Here is a 19,888-nt window from a genome sequence, read left to right on the forward strand (position 1 = left end):
GCACCACAATAAACACCGACGAGCACGGCAGCTCGCCGGTCAGTAATCATTCAGCACCACCACGCTGCGGAGCGTCCGTCTATCGGAGGGTGCCAGAAGCCCTCCCTTGTTCACAACCCGGGGTGGATCGTGACATTTATCAATTAATCAATAAAAATGTTGCAGAGTAGACGGAATTTCGTTTAACGCTCTTTCAGGTTTTGTGGTTTTCTGGCATCCATAGCTCCCGTCACCTTCAGACGAAGATGACGTCGCCCGGTTGCAGCTCGTTGACGTCGCCTATGGAGGAAAGTTCACCGTACCTCGCGAGTCCATCAGCTTTGCAGCCGTACCACGAGTTCTCAATCCAAAAGCTGTTCGTACAGGCCAAGAAACTGGTGCACAACGTTTACGTTGTGCCACATGTCGAAAGGCCAGCAAGCTCACCAGTGTTAGCAAACGCAGTGTCTCCCGGATTAAACTCGATGTAAACAGCAACACCTTGAAGTCACTGAAGCGCAAGCGCCTGCGCCTCATAGCGGTAAATACCCTTGTGCAAACCGGAATGACAAGACTGCAACTTCGTGACAGCTTCTCTCTCGGAGCTCTACGAAGGAAAGGGCATCAGTACTTTCTGCGAAATGAAATTCCGACAGCTGCAAAACTCGCTCAAGATGTGGCCAGTGACAGTCACATGAACAAGCTTAAAATGAGCGTGTGAATGCTGCAAAGGCTGCTTAATGATATTGGCTTTTCCTTTCGCAAACAGAAGATAAATTTTGCGCTCGACAGAAATGACATCATCATGTAGCGATGGCAGTACTTGCGTACCATCTGAGAACTTCGCACTGGAAAACGGTATGTGCAAGAGTGAGTCCATTTTATAAATTTTGTAGCGTGTAGATGAATAAGTAAGTTTCTTTATTCACCCAGTAACCTATATCACGAAAACATTGCTCTCGTGACACAGCAGACACGATGCACATTTGGTTGCAGTTACATGGGATCGTAGAGGACATGCTGTCACATCCAGCCCAATACTCTTCAGTGAGGACATGGTAGCATCCAACCTTCGATGCTTGCCATCAAAACAAACGCATTCCTGCTTGCCAGTTCTGTGCATGCATTATATCAGCTGAATGTGCAATAAAGTAGAAGTTACCAACACCTCTGTTTTTTGCAGCCTCACATCATGCATCATTGCATTTTGACGTTAGCAATGCCGCTCATGGCACTCACCTCGCCAATGTTTTTATGATGTATTAAACGATATGCCTTGGTTGTTGGGTAGCACGAAAAAGTGGCACCTGCGCATTATTTGATCATATTAGCTGAACAGTGCCGATTGTGTCATTGCTCCTCTATCGTGCGAAAATGCAGTGTTTATGGCTGATGGCATGCTTGAATAAATTTTGATTGTTTGTTTGTTCTTGCAGACCAATATGCTACCTTGATGAAACTTCGGTCAATGCTGGCCACACAAAGAAGAAAGTATGGGAGAACGTGAACGTCGCCACAGAGGAAGATGCTTTTCGGCAAGGTTTGACAACAGGGCTTCGCACATCATGCAAGCAGCAAAGGTGGCAGGCTGATCCTGTTGCACACCGGTAGCGCGGATGGCTTCTTAAATGCTGCGTTCCTCGTTTTCCAAGCAGCGAAAAGAACTGCTGACTACCACAAGGAAATGAATGCGCCGTGCTTCGAGAAGTGTTTCACTGAACAGTTTTGCCTAACATGAAACCACACAGTGTCATAATAATGAACAACGCCCCTTACCGTAGTGTTCGCCTCGAGAAAGTTCCAGTGTCGTCAAACCGAAAAAGTGACATTGTGTCTTAGCTTATGGGGGACCTCACATTTTCCCAGGACCAATTAAAGGCAGAATTATTGGAGCTAGTGAACCAACACAAAGACATGTTTTCTGCCTATCATGTGGATGTTGTCGCTAAGGCTGCCGGTCACGACAGTGTGAGGCTTCCTCCATATCAATGCAAGTTCAATCCTATCGAACTGATATGGAGCCAGGTAAAAGGTTATATAGCTGCTAACAATACCACATTCACCATTGCCGGCGTTGAAAAATTGCTGCATGAAAGCACCAATCTTGTGACGGCACACAAGCGGCTTCAGGCATGTGCTCATGTTCAGAAAATCGAAGAGGAATTCTGGCAATGTGACGGCTTCATTGACTCAAGCCTCGACCAGCTTCTAATTTCACTTGGATTTGATTCAAGCAGTGAGAGTGATGCAAGTGACAGTGAAGTGAGCGGAGTGGAAGAGCTCACGTGAATGTGAACACAGTTGCAGAAGCCACCGCAACATTGTGTTGTGTACTTGTGCATATGTTGCACTACTTTACTAATTCCACGGCATTATAATTGTTTAATTATAAAGTTTTATGTGTTAAAGACACAATATGCTGAGGCACAGTGTAGTTTAGAATTCGACATTTTACCACCCGCCTGTGTTATTAACGTGCACCTAAAGTGTACTGGTGGTTTTATATTTTGCCCACAGCAAAATGTGCTGAAAGCCTTTAGAAATAAAGTGTTTTCATAGAGGGGCTTACTGATAGTCCTTTGCAGTGAAGCGTCATGTGGCATGTTGTTGCGCTGCATTGCAAGTCTATATATATATATATATATATGTAAACACACCAGCAAAGCGCATAATCAAAGGTGTTATCGAAAAATGACATACATATTACCTTTTGCAGACGAAGTCAACTGAACATTGAGTACTTCATTGCCAAAGCCCTAAATTTTATGATTGCTCACAAATTACACCACTATCATAAATTATATATACAGTCGATCCCGGATGTATCGAATTATTGCCTATATCGAACAGTTGAAAAATCCCCTTCAGAATCCCATGCAAAAGTATAGCGCTATTGTTCGCGTATATAGAACTCCCGTGCACTGGCATATCAATGTATCGAACTCCATGCTGAGCTGCGCCCTGGCAAGTGCGCTTCTCCCACCATACCCCACCCCTGCAAGTACACTTCTCCTATTGCATCCCATCCCCGCAAGTGTGCTTCTCACGAAGCTCTCGCGATGTTCTCGCGATCTCATGCGCGCCGCCCTGCACTCTGAGAAAGGGGCATGTGGGTAAAAGGCATGTGATGAGGAGCACTTGGAGTGCAATTGGGTGTAAAAGGGAAGCAGGAGGGAGAAACCACGCTGACCGCAGGTGCCTGTTTCCTGTGTTTTGGTTGGCTGACACCGCTGGCGCAGCGAGACGAACGAGGTCAGTGCAGCTCGGGCTTGTGGTAGTGCAGAGACGCGGAGCGGTGCATCTTTCGATTCACTTTGTTCCTTTTATTCACGATGCCAACGCGAAGGCTTGAGACTCGTGTGGTACAGTGCATTTTCCTTTCTGCTTTTGGCATGTGTTCCGGAGCCATGGCCACGAAAAAACTCAAGAATTTGGATTTTTCAACAAAGGCGGACCCCATTCGACGGGTGGAGGCTGGCGAGAAAAAATTGTCAGTCGCTGCGGCATTCGGAATTCCACGCAACACCCTGAGTACGATCCTCGAGAACAAAGCCGATGTTAGCTGAAGGCAGTACAGTCCAGTCGCCCTGGAGCGTGTCGTGTGCGCATCCCGAAACCTTTGACAAGGTTGAGAAGGCATTGTACGCCTGGTTTTTGAAGACACGTGTCAAGAACATACCTGTTGACGGCCCAATGCTCATGGAGAAGGCCAAATGGTTTCGCTGTGGCCTTCGGAGAAGAAAGCTTCACTGGTGGCACTGGTTGGCAGCAGTGATTAAAGAGGCGCTACAGCATCGTCGGAAAGACCCTTTCGGGCGAAAGCGAGGCGACTAGCACAAGTCACATAGAGGAGTGGTTGTCCGAAGAGTGGCCAAATATTTCCGACCGCTTTTCGCCATCGCAAATATTCAACGCAGATGAGACGGCACTGTTTTGGCAAATACTGCCAAACAAGACTCTGCATCTGAAAGGCACTGCATGCCATGGTGGAAAGAACAGCAAAGTGCGCATATCGATTTTGCTTGCTGCAAATATGGATGGGTCATGCAAACTACGGCCGTTTGTTATCGGAAAGAGCAGGTCGCCACGCTGCTTTAAGAACGTGAAAGGCCTCCCGGTTCGATACGCGTCCAATAAGAAAGCTTGGATGACACGCGATTTTTTTCGTTGAGTGGCTACAGGCGTGGGATGCCGAACTGGAGAAGTCTGGCCGCAAAGTTTGTCTCCTTACCTTCTTGACAATTGTTTGGCCCATCATGTCATCTGCCCATTAAAGCAGATCACCCTCAAGTTTCTGCCGCCAAACACAACGGCAAAACTTCAGCCTCTCAACCAAGGCATTGTAAAAGTGTTTAAGGTTGGGTACAGACGACGACTGGTGCAGAGGCTTCTAATCAACCTTCGATTAGGAATCGAACTCAAGGTGGACCTCCTCGGAGTCATTCAAATGCTGGCTAGTGCTTGGAACGGCGTGAAGAAAAGCACGATTGTGAACTGCTTCCGCAAAGCAGGCTTTGTGGGAGCAGCAGGCGACGGATGTCTTGACAGTGAAGACGATGACGCTGGATGCCTGGACAGCGAATTTCGCGAGCTCTCGGCATTCCCAGGCACCATCCCAGGCGGCGTTACAGCCAGCGATTTCATCAGCGCTGACAACGGCATGCAAGCTGTAGCGGATCGCGCTGATGCAGAGATTGTGGCTGACATCATGGGTGACGAGGACGCAGACTCAAACAGCAGCGAAGGTTCCGACGAAGAGGACCAACCACCAAGCACTGCAGCTGAACTTGCATCAGCTTTCAGCGTCATTCGCCGCTGTTGTGGCACAATGGAAGGAGCTGGCCTTTCTCATTTGTACACTGTCAACAAGGTTGAGGACAGCTTAACGAACTTGATGGTGCAGAAGTAAAAGCAAGCAAAGGTGACAGATTTTTTTCTTCCAGAATAAAGTGCTCTGGTTATCACGCTGTGTCTTTGTATTTTTACGCGCCTTGGAGGCACAGATCGGTAAGTTCCCGTTAGTCACGACATTGGGAAACTGCCTTGAGATGTGTGGAGTTGTTAGTGAAGCTTTTGACATGCATATTTTATATTTCGAATTATCGATATATCGAACTATTTCGCAATCTCCTTCGAGTTCGATATATCCGGGATCGACTGTGTATATCTATATATATATATATATATATATATATATATATATATATATATATATATATCCTTCCCATGATTGTTATACTCATTTGATTAAGCTTTACGCTAATTTCACATGGATCATGCATATTAACTGCATGCTCACATGGCAATGTTATAAACAACACGCTTTCATGGAGTGCGCTGGTGAAATCAAAACTGATGCCCTGGGCAAAACGGTCAGACAACTTGGTGTAGTAACACATGTGCATAGGCTCTGCTCATGTAGCCTTGGCCATGCTGCCACAGAAAGTTGTCGCCAGGTGTAGACATGCCACACATAGCACCAAGTTCTCCATTTAAAATGAACTCATCCACGTATTGAACAGACATTCCACTGACGTATAAGCTTCCAAACCATTCCTAACTCTATTCTGCTGTATCGAAGTGGCCATTATAAATTTTTGTCTATAAATTCATAAATGCATTCATGGGCCTTCATTTAGTACGAGAACAAGAGAACCGTGTGCGCCATTTGCAAAGAAATAATGTAATGCACGTGAAGTGCATGAGAACAATAATAGTAAGCTGCATGCTTTTTAGGCCATTAGCACATGTTTGCTTGCACTGACATAAAGAAGCAGCTAATAGTTTATCGATGTACTATTAGCTGCTTCTTTGTGTCAGTGGCATATTAACCTTATATATGCACAACAGGTAATTCTGAAACGACATTGGGATTGGAGGTGGTAGGACTACCCACAGGCTGTTTAGTTCACATGCACATTAACCCTTTAAGGACGACAAATATAGATACCCAGAAAAAAAATTTCTTTTTTACCTAAATGTGCAAAACACACCAAGAATAAGCATAATCAACCAAAAGAAAAAAATTTTTCAGAAATTTTTTCAGCAACAGGGGGAAAGCCCCAGGCGGAATACTGGAAGTGGGCTTCACCCCAAGTCACCTAAGGTTTCATGTGGAATTTTTATAGGCAGCTTTCGTCATATTTGAACCATAGGTGTTCATTTCATTTGCTTTACATCACGTGTGTGCCACCACTGCAGCCGGAGATCTTGCATTGATCTGTCTCCTTTGACAGTGCTTTCAAAAAAAAGCAATAACATGCCAAACTTTTTCATCCTGTGTTTCTGCTCGAAACCAACAAATGATGCTTGCTGCCTGTCATTCAGTGTTGGCCAAAGACATTTAGCCAGAAACTTTGTTCTCAATGCTAAAACTCGGCAAGACTTTTTTGCTTTTTGCTATGTTGTCTGTAGGCAACACTTGTCAATAAAGGGTTAAGCTGCGGCAGTTTCTTGGCATATTGCCACTGCAGCACTGCTGTCTGTTTGCTTTTCCTTCCATAGATGAAATACACTAAAGGATTTGGTGTGACTGCCACAGCTGAACATCGGCTGTCTGCTTGCTTTTCTCTCCATAGCTGAAAGACGCTAAAGCATTTGGTGTGACTGCCACTGTGGAACATGCAAAAAAGATGCACCCTTTCGCAGTTTCCCCGACTGTTGATAATCTCCTTCCATCCCTTCTGCACAATCTGCCACTGGAACTGTAAACATCCCTTCCTGACCCCCCAGCTCCATGCAACAGGCTGCACGCACCCTTTGTGCTTTGATCCAGTGGTCATGCCTATGCATACTTACAGCTGGTATGCCTGAAGCGCAGGCACATAAGCACTCGTATGCCTCATGACTAACTGGCAGTATGTCTGTTCCATTCCAGTGCTGAACTCGGACTATGCGAAGTGCCTGAGCTTCTTGATGAAGTATCCGGCAGGTCGAAATGTCACCTACATTCTTCAGTTGGCCCTGCACTTAAAGGACGCCAAGGTGTGTTTACGGTGCAGCATTTTCTATCCCATAATTATTGCTTGTATAACACCAGTGGTTATGTAAGCACTTGCGCACAGCCTGTTTGGTGGAACTATAGGGAATAAAAATAATTTTTTTCAGGCTGTAACTTAAATAAGTGGACCGATCATGACTTATAAAACAAGGTATCTTAATAACAATGTTCGTCTTGTTAACGTTGCAAAGGGAAAGCTCTTAAGTACTCTTTAGGATGCCCAGTTACATTACTTGGTTCATATTTTTTAATGCTTGTTTGGCAGCATTAGGACTTGCTTTTCTGCCGTCTTCTTCTTTTTTTTTTTCTTTGGCATATGTAATTATGGCAGCCTTAGTGATGGGATGGCAGTGAGAGAGTGGTGGTGTCATCAAGCTGTTGTCATCCTAAACATTTGCAATGTTACCTGACTGCACAGGTGGGCACTGTTGCCCTCATGAAGGTTTCTTGCCACTTGGTTCAAACAAACTTTAGCAAGCAGTCAGGGCTCCTCATTAGGCATTGCCCTCTCGTTCACTGCGCTCATATTAAGCTGCCAGATTGGTGGGGACAACAGTCGTGTTTGTAAATGTGTTGCCCTACGCCAAACATCCCAGACATTGCACTCAACCCTCGGATTCTATGCCAAAATATTCTGGTCAGTTGTTTTGTTGCACTATTTGACCTCGTAAACAATATCTGCAAGAAAAAAAAATATTTTTCTTTTTTTCAGTCTCTTACAGCTATTTGAATGTAGCCGTGGTGGTCGAAGCCTAGGTTGCGAAAAAAACCCCACAAAAATGCAATACTACACAGAGCACATTAAAAAGCTGCTGTTTGCTAAAAAATGAATTGCGCTTTCCTATTTCTCCCATTGGCAGCTTTACTTTGTCTCAGAATATTCTCTGTGGTGTAGTAATACTGCAATTCTGTGCCAATTGGACAATTTTTACAAAATTGTATGAGTTTTACAGACACTATACAACTGCATTACGGGGCTGGGTAGTTAGCAGTAAATGTGCCAAAAAAGTATTGAAGTTGATGGGGAAGTAGTTTCAAAGTGGAACAAGTGCAAACATTGCAAAATGTGCAAAATGCCTCATGTTCAGGCACATATAGATCGGTGATTTGCTCCTAGTAAAAATTCATGGTTGCATTCATTTTAAAGGGTGCACAAAAGAGATTTATTTATGAAAGTTTAATTGGAAGTAATTCCTGTTTTAGGCGAGAAAAATTTGTTTATATTGAGCTTCCACTGCATCTGTGGGTGCCAGTGTGTAAGTTCTCTTCACTGTGCTGTGCACTTCTATGGGGCAACCGAAAGATGCAGTGGCTGTGCGGGTGGAAAGGTCGTACGCTGCGTTGTGTTTTCATGTTGCTGCCAACTTCGAAATAGTGTGGTTGGTTGGCACGAGGTTTCAGAAGGGCATTGAAGGCTGTGGACTAGTACTACAAGCTGCTACTTCACAGCCACGTTCCTGATTGGTGCAGGTACAACAGATGCAGTAGAAATTAGGTTGTGTGCCCAGTTTTTCCACTTCCTAGAGGTTGCACTTTTTACTGCCATTACCAACATATAGTCTTTGCCACTTGAAACACCTGTAGTTTGTACAGCCTTTTTTTTTTTTATTGGAATCATTCCTATGGCAGCCAGTGTCTCATTTACGTCTTCATCTGCCATTTCCGGGTCACTCAGATCAGAGTGAGCTCCATTTTCCTGAAGAGCACCTTAGAGCTTGTAGCCTTCGGCGTAATGTAGAAGCTACATCTTGCACTTCATGCACAACCTCTCCCCAGGAATGAGTCCCAGCGTAGATTAAGGTCTGCCAATGTCATGGTAATAACGCATATTTTTCACATGCACGAGGAACAGGTTAGAGCACCACTTCGACCCCGTTTAAATTGTGTACCATTTTACAAACATGGTATAGTGATAATAGCATGCAGTAGGGATGTCTTTGGTACATTTACACCTCAGTTACAGGGGATGACGATCAGTTTCACTGAGATCTTGCACATTATACACCTGCTGTTGTTTTGACTTTGTTGTCTTGTGGCAATCCATAGGGCCAAGTGAACATGCAGGCAGTTGACTTCCTGAAGTGCAGGAAGTGGGACATAAATGTGCAGAGAAACTTCCTGCTGCCATGTTCTTAAAGTGCCCCTCATTAGGCCATGTAGAAAATGTTGGCTATAGGCTGGAAGCTGTTAAGTGCCCTCTAGGGAGCATTCTATCACAATAATTTTTCAATTTGGTTCATTAATTGCAGAGATAGAAATATTTCAGCAGAGCAGCAAGTTGGGCTAGTTGATGGAAGTTCATCTTGTAATACAGGCAGCACTGCCCTATAAACACACGGACAACAGAAGTAGGAGTGGACTGTACGCATGCAGTCCTGTGCATGTCCTGTCCACTTCTACTTCTGTTCGTGTGTTTATGCGCAGTACCCCCCCCCCCCCCCTCCCCCATATTGCAAGAAGAAATAGTTCAGTGCCAGGAACCATTATTTCAGAAGGCGAGCGTCACCACCAACATAGCGCTCTCTCCACTTGCTCCATCTAGCCTCCGCAAGTGAAATTTCTTCCCTGCGTTCTCCCATACCAGAGCTCGAGGATTGCATGACGCGTACGTCACAGACCCTACCTTCCTTTCTTTTTCCCTCCCTTTCTTGCTGCATGGCATACTTCCGCTGAGAGTGTTGGGCGCAAGCTGTGGCGTTTGTCTTGTTTAGCGCAGCACACAATTTTGCGCACTGTGTACAGAAACACCTGACTAGTGGGTATAAGTCAGTGCTGCATGAACACTTAAGCATAGACAAGCAGACCACAGAGCATGATCGCATGCTGGAACACCGTAGAAAATGACATAGTTTCGTTGTCTGGGCACGTGACTGAACGATATGGGAACAAGCATACGAAACAGAAGTACATATCTCGTACTACAGTATGAAACAAGAACATGCAGACATTAGGTTTGTTTGTTTTATTATCTTTCTAAACTTTAATTCTTCTATTGAAGCAGCAGATTACACACATAACAGATGTTGCCTTGAATAAGTCTAAAAGTCACGTCTCACTAGAGTGACATCACAATATATACATGTACATAGCAGTGGCGTAGCCAGAAATTTCGTTCGGTGGGGGCTCACATTGCAACTCGGTCTCCTCAAGAGGAAGGTTTAGCTCTGGTGCTCGTATCTGAATACATGTAGAAGGAGAATTCGTTTTTCTCGGCAACCAATGCACCAAATTTGACGAGATTTGTTGCATTTAAAAGAAAAACCTAAATTCTAGTGACTGTTGGTTTCGTTTTTCATTTAGGTTGTCAATTCTTTATTAAATATTCACCAAAATCTCAAATTTTCAGAAATCGAAACTATCAAGTTTAAAGCTATGTAACTCAGCAATGAAAAGTGATATCACAATTTTGTGAATTGCACCTAATAGTACATCTACAGCGGACTAAATTTCTATGTTACGCGTGAATCTCAAGAAATTTAACATTATGGAAATACGGCTTTCGCAGTATCCTGGTACACAACTTAACCAATTCACGTAAGATACCAATTGACACACCAAATTTGTCCGCTTTGACTGTTATAATAGATGCCGTTTACTGAACAGTGACATGTATGCTTGATGCAGAGCTACTAGTTTGTAAACATCGTGCTTCTATTTTTTTTTTTTAACTTTCGAGTTTTTCAAAATATTTAAACAATGTTCAGGCCCTAAATCGAAATTCCGCTTCCAACAGGCACTAAAATTTAACTTTCTCTCTCAAATGCAACAAATTTAATTAAAAGCGATCCGGGGGTTATCACAGAAAAGCGTTTGTGCGTTTTACATGTATTTGAATAGGCCGCGTCGGAGTTGGGCGCGAGCTACAGCTTCCTCTTAAACAATTTGTCTGGGGATCAATTACATGAATAATAACTGCATTGTTATTGCTAAAGATGCTGCAAATGAATTCTTGAATGCTACGCACTGTCAAAACGAGTAAAATATATATTTTTTCATAAGAGAATGTACTTGTATGTGCCAAAAATTGTGCCCAAAATAACCGATATCAATGCTTCCATGTTTTTTTTTCTATTCAATAAGTAAATAAAATATCACATGAACTTTAGAACTATATCAGTTCGAAACCACAAAGCAATGCATGCCGCTGATGTGAAAAAATGTAAAGGCCATGAAATGATCAAGTTGAGGACAAATGTATTAATGAAACTTTGTCATTCAAGAACCGTGTTTATATTCATGTACGTATGCAACAGCCAGTGGAAAATATCAGTGACGCTGGCATTTGTTCCAATGTATTACGCAGGAGCAGCTGTCACCAGTCGTGTATTGTGAGTAATTGCACCGAAATTATAGTCGCAACAGAGAGCACGTATAAAAAGCAGGAGTTCTTCAAAATATACGAGGGCGAGTCAAATGAAAGTGAGCCAGTGCGAATATATGACGAACGGGGTACTTTATTTAAAAGTAGCCTCCATGATCATTTAGACATTTTTCCCGTTGTCTAACGTGTCACGTGATTCCCGTCTCATTAAATTCCTTGGGTTGCTGCTTCAAAAAGTCTGCAACTGACTCTTTCACGTCATCATCCGACATGAATCTAGTTCGCTTGAGCTGTTTTTTCAAATGCTTCAAAAAGTGGAAGTCGCAAGGTGACAGTTCTGGGCTGCATGGCGGATGTTGCAGCGTTTCCCACTTGAACATTGCCAGTTTTGTATAAACCACACAAGCGACGTGGGGACGGCATTGTCGTGGAACAAGATGACCCCATTCGTCAATTTTTCACGTAGTTCGTTCTTGTTTGTGACACCAGCCCATCAGGTGTTTTACAATAACGAAACAAATTGACAGCCTCTCAAGATTTAGCAAATTCTATCAGTAATGGCCCTTGACGATCGAAAAAGAAAGTAAACTACTCCTCTCCGGTGGAAATGACGGCCTTTCCTTTCTTGGGGGTGGCGAATTCGAATGTTTCCACTGTAAGCTTTGCTGTCGTGTTTCAGAAGTGGAACCATGGTTCATCCCCGATCACAATTGGAGACAAGAAGTTGTCACCGTTATTGTGATACCGGGTCAGATGAGTCAAGGCAGCACTGAACTTCTCCGTCTTCTGGCGGTAGTTCAAAATCTTGGGCAACCATTGCGCACACGAGCGGATAACCGAGATGTTCATGAATTATGGCGTGAACCGAACCGTGACTGATGCTCACACGCTCTGCCAGTTCATCGATGCTTATCGTCCGTTCTTGTCTCATCAGCCCATCAACCTTTGCAATTTTGTTAGGGGTGATTGCACGATGGCTTTGGCCCGACCTTGGATCGTCTTTGCAATTTTCATCTCCTTCTTTGAACCGTTTTCTCTAATGCTTCACAGTGGCCAATGAAATGCAATGTTCAACGTACACGGCAGCCATACGGCAGCTAATTTCTTTTTGGGAAATACCTTCAGCTGTCAGAAACCTCAGGGCACCACGCTGCTCAACTTCTAGAGCATCCATTATGTCGCGCAACCATGTTCAACCCAGTGTATGAGAGCATCAAACAACCTTGATATTCACACCTAGGTGTCACTTTTGTAATAGAGAGATGCCTCTGTGTCACGTGCATGCCTCGCAGATAATGGACCGAACAATTATTGCGCGGGGTGGGTTGGCTCACTTTCATTTTACTCGCCTTCGTACATTAGAAATGCGAAGATACAATGGAATATACAAATGCGAAGATACAGCTTGATAAAAGGCAAAAAAAGTGTCACTGGAAACAAAGTTCGCTGCACGTATACACACAACCCCACAACAAGATATTTAAATATACATATACGTCTCCAATAAATCTACGTATCTAAATAAAGTCACGGTATACAATGCGTCAAACAAGGCAAATAAACATGTTGAGCAATCAGAGATTCACAGAATCCTAGATCCCACCCCCATTCCATCCACTCCCCCCGATGTATCGCGCGCGACGGCAAGCGGCGTGCTTGCTCCCCGCTTTTCTCTTTTGCGCACACAAGACTAAGCCACCATCGTCGTCTTACCCATTCCAGCCCCCCATCCCCCTCCCTACACTTTCACTCGCCCATACAGCGTGCAGTGTGCGGTCACAATGTTATCGCACTTGTACTTTATACGAAACATGAGGGCGAAGGCAATGGCAGGAATGCGCCTGGAGTGTCCATATAATTGCTATCGCAATACTATATGATAAGACTATCCGGCAACTGAAGCGTCCCGCGGCCCATTACTGTCCGCAAAAGAAGAAGTAACAAAATTTAACTTTCACCATACAACAATTCGCTGCGCCACAACGTCTTTCTTCTTTTTTTTTGTGGGGCCGGGCCACCGAAATGAAAAAGCACAAAGTATGTTGGCCACAATCGAATGCCTACTTTGGGCACCTAATGTAGTTACCGAAAGAATATCAAAGAAAATGTGAGATGCTTGGTCCACCGAGAACCATACGCATACTGCTCGGTATCCTACACTGGCGAGACAAGACTTTCTGGAGAAGTTGCACGCAAGCGAACGCGGTGCAATTCGTCGAGTCCCCACAGTGATGGCGGCGAGTGACGATAGTTTCTTTTTCTCGTCGGCTAGCCAGAAAGTGCCCAAAACTCTGCCAGGCAAAAATACACTCGGCCAGAGAAAAGCGAACGCGCACCGAAGTGTGCCGCGTGATGGTCGAAGCAACACGAGAAAAACGCATGCACTCTGGCTGCATCTGGCAGCCCGTGGGTAGGGTAGCAAGGACAAAAAAATTGAAGAGGCTCAATGTGTCTTCGAGAATAAAAGTCAAAGTAGAAAAAATAAATAAAAACATAGTTACTTTGGCTGACTTTAGTGTCTTGACACGGATGCTTTGGCGTAGGTGAAAAAAAATGTTGATATTTTTTTATGTGTCATGACGGTACAAATGAACCACCACAACGCTTCATCTCATCCGGCCTCGCTGCTGGCTTTGTCAACTTGTCTGATAGTGTGTTTATTTGGCTTGTCTCGTTGTATGTTCCGATGTAAGACTTTAGAAAAGTCAATGCACCTTTGGTGTCAAATATTTATAGTAACATCAAACCCACAAAGTTCTGCAATTCAAAATCTAAAGCACAACTTTGGAAATGTCAATGCACCTTTCACATCAAAAGTTTATGAGAACTTTATCCCCATAAATTACGGAATTGACATCCACGCGCTGCGTAGATTCCGCGGCCTCCGCAAGATGCCGTGGCGAGCCCGTTCGCCATCAAAACACCCTTGAAACTTTGTGCTCGGTTGTGGATCCTTGCGTCATGTGACTCTCGGTGCATGGGCGCTGCCGCGAAATCCAGCCCGAGTTCGCAAGGTTCGCGCTGAAATGTCTTTTCGAGTGTGAAAAAGACGTTCTAGAAAAAATTCAGAATGATTTCCGGCACCGGGGATTTTTGGGTGGGCGGTGCATGGACAGCACGAAAAAATTTCGGAGGGGGCTGAAGCCCCATAACCCCCCCCCCCCCCCCTTGGCTACGCCCCTGGTACATAGGTACACTTGCGCATATACGTCACCTCCCTGACTGGGAGCACGGCACCCGAAAGGAGAAGGGCACCCGGTGTTTGCTTTGAAATTTCGTCTCTTTCTGCGGCATGTAGCAATAAAATACTTAGCAGACACGATCGTTAGCACGCATTGTATGTACTGCGCTTATCAGCTCAAAATGGCCACACCTGGTGAGGGGCCCTTTAAACAAATATATACCGCACCATCAAAGTTATGCTAGCTCAGTGAATACTGCTTGCGCAGGTGGCTTGGTGGGCAGAATTTTCATTAAAAGGTGTAGTGAACAGATTCACAAATCAAGAAAAATCATAATTTTTTTTTGCGTCTTGCCATGACTTATATACTGATGCGAAGTAAGCTGCCCACTACGAGTGCCGATCGCCAAAAGTCATCTGCCCACTACAGGCACCGATCGCCAGAGAGAAAACGACGAAGAGTGCAGTTGTGCACCGGGTTTTTTGGGTGTTGGCCATCATTAAAGAAGGCTGTTCTGTTTCGGCGAGCCCGTCTTAGTCATCTTCGTGACATTTTACAGGTGGAGGTGCGGGGTACATGCTACCATTGCCAGAGATGCAGCATACCCCTGACACGTTTCCTGTGAGTAGTCTGGGAGATATTACCCCTGTACACGTACATATCAGCAGCCGTCTGCAAGGGCTCCAACCTGAGCACAGTCTGTTGCCCTAGCATATCCGGATGATGAACCTGAGCCCACAGTCTTCTGCTGCAGCTGTTGTGCCGGCACAGTTCATCATCAACCAGCCGCAGACTCTGATTGCATTCCATGGAGATGCTACTGAAGACGTGGAAGATTGGCTAGACCATTTCGAGTGGGTCGCCGAATGCAATGGTTGGAACGAAGAGCGCAAGCTGCGCTACACATACTTCACGCTGCAACACTCTGCGAGGACATGGTTCCATAAACACGAAGCGGCATTGTCTTCATGGGAAGAATTTCGACAGCAACTGAGCACCACATACTCCAACACGGACAGGAAGGAGAGAGTGGAGTTGGCAATACAGGCAAGATTCCAAGCCCCAAACGAGAGCGTCACCACATATCCTGAAGACATCGCTCAGCTCTTCAGACGTGCGGATGCCTCACTGGCCGAAGACAAGAAGGTCCGATATCTGATGCGAGGTGTGAAGCAAGAGATCTTTGCTGGGCTTATTTGAAATCAGCCCACTACACTTGTGGACTTCCTTGCTGAAGCGACAGCAATGGAAAAGGCCCTTCGACAGTGTGCCAGACAATACGACCACAACGTGATGGAACTTTCGAACAGCCATCTTGCCATGACTTCGAGAAACCACCTCGAGGACCTGCGGGAATTGATCAGGGCTGTGGTACGAGAAGAGCTTCAAAAATTGCAGGTAACTGACACGGTGACAGCATGAATTTCTGTGGCAGAGATGGTGCGCGAGGAGGTTATGCAAGTCATCCAAGCTCCTGAACTGTACGAGGTACCACAACGGCGGGAGCCAGTGCGAATGACTTATGCAGATGCAGTATGACGACCGTCGCTGTACGGCCCCTCAAACATCATGTGCCCCACCAAACAAATAGAAGTAGCATTCAGGCGTTGCAGTACACCATTCATTGAGGAGTCGAGGCCCTGGAAAAGCGATGTCTGGCAAGTACCTGACCTCAGGCCCCTATGCTTTCATGGTGGAGAGGCTGGCCACATCTACAGGATGTGTCCCTATCGGCTCGTGGGTCTCCGTGGGTTCCCTCCAGGTGCTCCTCATCCACGACTTGGTGAGCACCCTGTGGAGATAGAGAGCTTCATCTCACGTCAAGATAATTCATTTGAGCAGCAAAGGCACGAGCCCTGTTCTTCATTGCCCACTCGATACCGATCTCCCAGCCCCGTGTTTCCTCGAGACGCTCGTAGGTGTCTTTTGCCCAGCCCTACAAACGCAGAAAACTTAGTCAGGCGACCTCCGGAGGTAAAGCCGCTGACGCCGAGCTCATCGAATATCCTCCATCAAGACGACAACGAACAGATGTTCAGGCGCATTCCGGCGATCAACAATAAGTTGTAACGTTGGACATACTGGTTACCATAGACAACGAAGAACTCAGTGCTTTAATTGACACTGATGCGGACAGCTCGGTTATGAGCAGAGAGCTTGCATCAAAGTTAAAGAAAGTTTTTACACAATCGACTGGGTTGCAAATTGGTACTTCTGGAGGTCATTTACTAATTCCCATGGGCAGACGCACTACTCGAGTAAATATTCGTGGATTTAAGCACGTCAGGGTTTTCGTTATTCTGCCCAGTTGCTCGAAGGACTTGATACTCGGCACGGACTTTCTACAGGCAAATATAGCCATAATTAACCTGGAAAAATCGAGTATGACATTCTCTACAGCAAAAGCCATATCAAGCAATGCTGGCAATGAGAATCACACTGAAAACGTCTTGCGTATCATCGATGACAGCATAACTACCGCCAAGAAGCAGCCTACTGACTCTGGTAATGTGCTACACATTCGATGGCTATGAGGGCAATGCTGAGGCAAACATTTCGTTAGTGCTTGAACGGAACATCTTCATTGCACGGGGCCTCATCTAGCTTCGGAATGGACACTCATCAGTCCTGCTGACCAACTTCAGCAATGAATGTGAGCACTTACCGCAAGGCACAGCTGTCGCTTTCCTCCATGAAATTGCTGCCCTCACGTATGTTGCCTCGCTCGGAACTGCTTCGCCTAATTCATCGGAAGTGGTCAACCTGAGCGATCGCATTCAGATTAAATCCGGCTTATCGGAAGGACAGAAACAGCAACTACTTGACCTTGTCAATGACTTCTCTGCCTGCTAATCTACCGAGTCTAAAGTATGCTGCACCTCCATCACAAGACATCGCATTCCTATGGACGAGTCGGCATCCCTCATTCATCAACATCCGTATTGCGTTTCGCTTACGGAAAGGGAGGTGATAAAGCACTAGGTTCAAGACATGATCAGTATGATGTGAATCAGCCATCCATAAGTCCATGGGCGTCCCCCGTTGTGTTAGTTCAAAAGAAGGACAATACACTGCTGTGTATACTATCGGCGGCTTAACCGCGTCACCAAACGCGATGTTTATCCCCTGCCACGGATCAATGACACTCTGGACCGCCTACGCCACACCAATTTTTCACCTCTTTGGATCTTACGTCAGGGTACTGGCAGATCGAAGTAGATGAGAATGATCGGAAAAAAAAACAGCATTTGTGATGTTTGATGGATTATTTGAATTTAAGGTCCTCCCATTCGGCCTGTGTTCCTCACCTGCCACAATTCAGCAGATGATGGACACTGTTCTCTCTGGACTAAAATGGCAGACATGCGTAATCTACTTAGATCACATGATGTTTTCAAGAATGTTTATGAACATATAGAATTACTCAAGCACATACTCATCGCAATCTGCTAAGCAAATCTGACTATCAAACTAAAAAGATTTTGCGCCAAAAACAACACACAAAAGAAATACGACGACACTAAGCGCCTGTGGTGTTGTCGTCTTGTGTGTGTTGTTTTTGGTGCAAAATCTTTTTATTATGCAAGATCACCAACTGGCCCAGTAGTTAACTGACTATCAAGCGTGAGAGATGTCATTTTGGCTTTCAGGCGCTCAAGTTTCTCTGACATGTAGTAAAAACCACACATTCATTCATTCAGCCCCCGCTGTGTTCAGCCAGACCCCAAGAAGCTAGCTGCCGTCAAAGTTCCTGTGTCCAACTGACAAGAAGGCAGTTCAATGCTTCTTAGGCCTCTGTGCTCACTACCGTCATTCTGTCGAAGGATTTTCAAGGATCACTGAACCATTAATGAAATCAACACGCCAAGATGCACCCTTCGAGTGGACGGACGAGCAACAAGTAGCTTTTACAGAATTGCGGAAGCGACTGCAAACAGCCCCCATACTCGCGCATTTCGATGACAAGGCTGACACAGAAATCCACCCAGATGCCAGCAACATAGGGCTTGGTGCCATACTCGTCCAGTGCAAGATGGCGCTGAACGAGTAGTAGCCTATGCAAGCCGCAGTATGGCAATGACGGAGGTCAACTATTTCACGACTGAAAAGGAGTGTCTCGCCGTCGCTTGGGCCATCGGCAAGTTCCGACCCTACCTGTACGGCCGAACTTTTTGAGTAGTAAGTGACCACCACTCGCTGTGCTGGCTTGCAAATCTTAGGGACCCTTCAGGCAGCCTCACTCGTTGAAGCCTCAGCTTTCAGGAGTAAGATGTCACAGTGGTTTATCAATACGGACAGAAGCACCACGACGCCAACTGCTTCTCACATGCACCTATATCTTTGAAGCCATGTGAGTTAGAGCATGACTTCCCTTTTCTTGGTGTAGTAGACACTGTTGAGATGGCCGGCCTCCAACATGCAGACAGTACATTGTGTCCCCTCATCCCATACCTCCAGGGAGCCCACGTTGTTGTCCCACGACTGATGTCATGAGGACTGACTTCTTGCTGTCTCCGCAGCAACGTTCTCTAGAAAAAGAAGTTCAAAAACAACCAAGAAACGTTCCTTCTCGTCGTCCAAGTTTCACTGCATGAAGAAATGTTGCAAGTGTGTCATGACGACCCATGTGCCGGACACTTAGGCTTCGCCAGGACACCTGTGCGCATACGCCAGAAGTATTGCTGGCCACAGCTGTTCTCGTCTGTTCAGTGCTACGTGAGATGCTGCCCCGATTGTCAGCAGCACAAGGTTCCACCTTTGGAACCTGCTGGTCTTCTGCAACCCCTGGACCCTCCTCCAGCACCGTTTCAACAGGCTAAAATGGATCTTCTCGGTCCATTCTCTACTTCGTCAGCAGGCAACAAATGGATAGTTCTCACAATGGACTACCTAATGCGGCACGCAGAAACAGAAGCTGTACCCCACAGAACCTGCGCCGCAGTCACCATGTTCTTTGTCCATGACATTATATTTTGCCACGGAGCCCCTTACGTCTCAATAACCGGTCGAGGGACTGCATTTACTGCTGACTTAATCCAGGAGAACGTCACACTGACCCACACCAACCATTGGAAAACTATGGCCTATCACCCACAAATAGACTTATGGAGCCCCTCGTTAAAACTATCGCCTGTATGATCTCAATGTACGTTGACGTAGAGAACAAGTTATGGGACCAATTTCTGCCATACCATACATGACATTCGCATGCAATACGGCTGTTCAGGAAACCACCCGATTCACACCATTTAAACGGGTTTATGTGCGCTGCATAACAACACCTTTAGATGCCATGCTCCCGGTAGACAACGAAACAAGAAGCAGCAATGCTGTAGACATCATCCAGCAGGCAGAAGAAGCTCGACAGCTTGCTTGCAATGGTATCCATCTCCAACAGAGTACTGA

The 19,888-nt window shown here is 45.6% G+C and overlaps 1 protein-coding gene across 3 annotated transcripts in view; it reads left to right on the plus strand.

Moving 5' to 3' along the window:
- Window positions 1-19,888, plus strand: part of TBC1D5 (TBC1 domain family member 5) — a 119,606-nt gene that overhangs the window by 53,079 nt on the left and 46,639 nt on the right. For all 3 annotated transcript variants that reach the window (XM_055071567.2, XM_055071568.2, XM_050179592.3), the window contains exon 13: window positions 6,857-6,963. In XM_055071567.2, coding sequence (XP_054927542.2) covers window positions 6,857-6,963 — 107 coding nt within the window. The remainder of the gene's footprint in view (window positions 1-6,856; window positions 6,964-19,888) is intronic.

Source organism: Dermacentor andersoni, chromosome 5, assembly GCF_023375885.2.
Source record: "Dermacentor andersoni chromosome 5, qqDerAnde1_hic_scaffold, whole genome shotgun sequence".
Lineage (NCBI taxonomy): Eukaryota > Metazoa > Arthropoda > Arachnida > Ixodida > Ixodidae > Dermacentor > Dermacentor andersoni.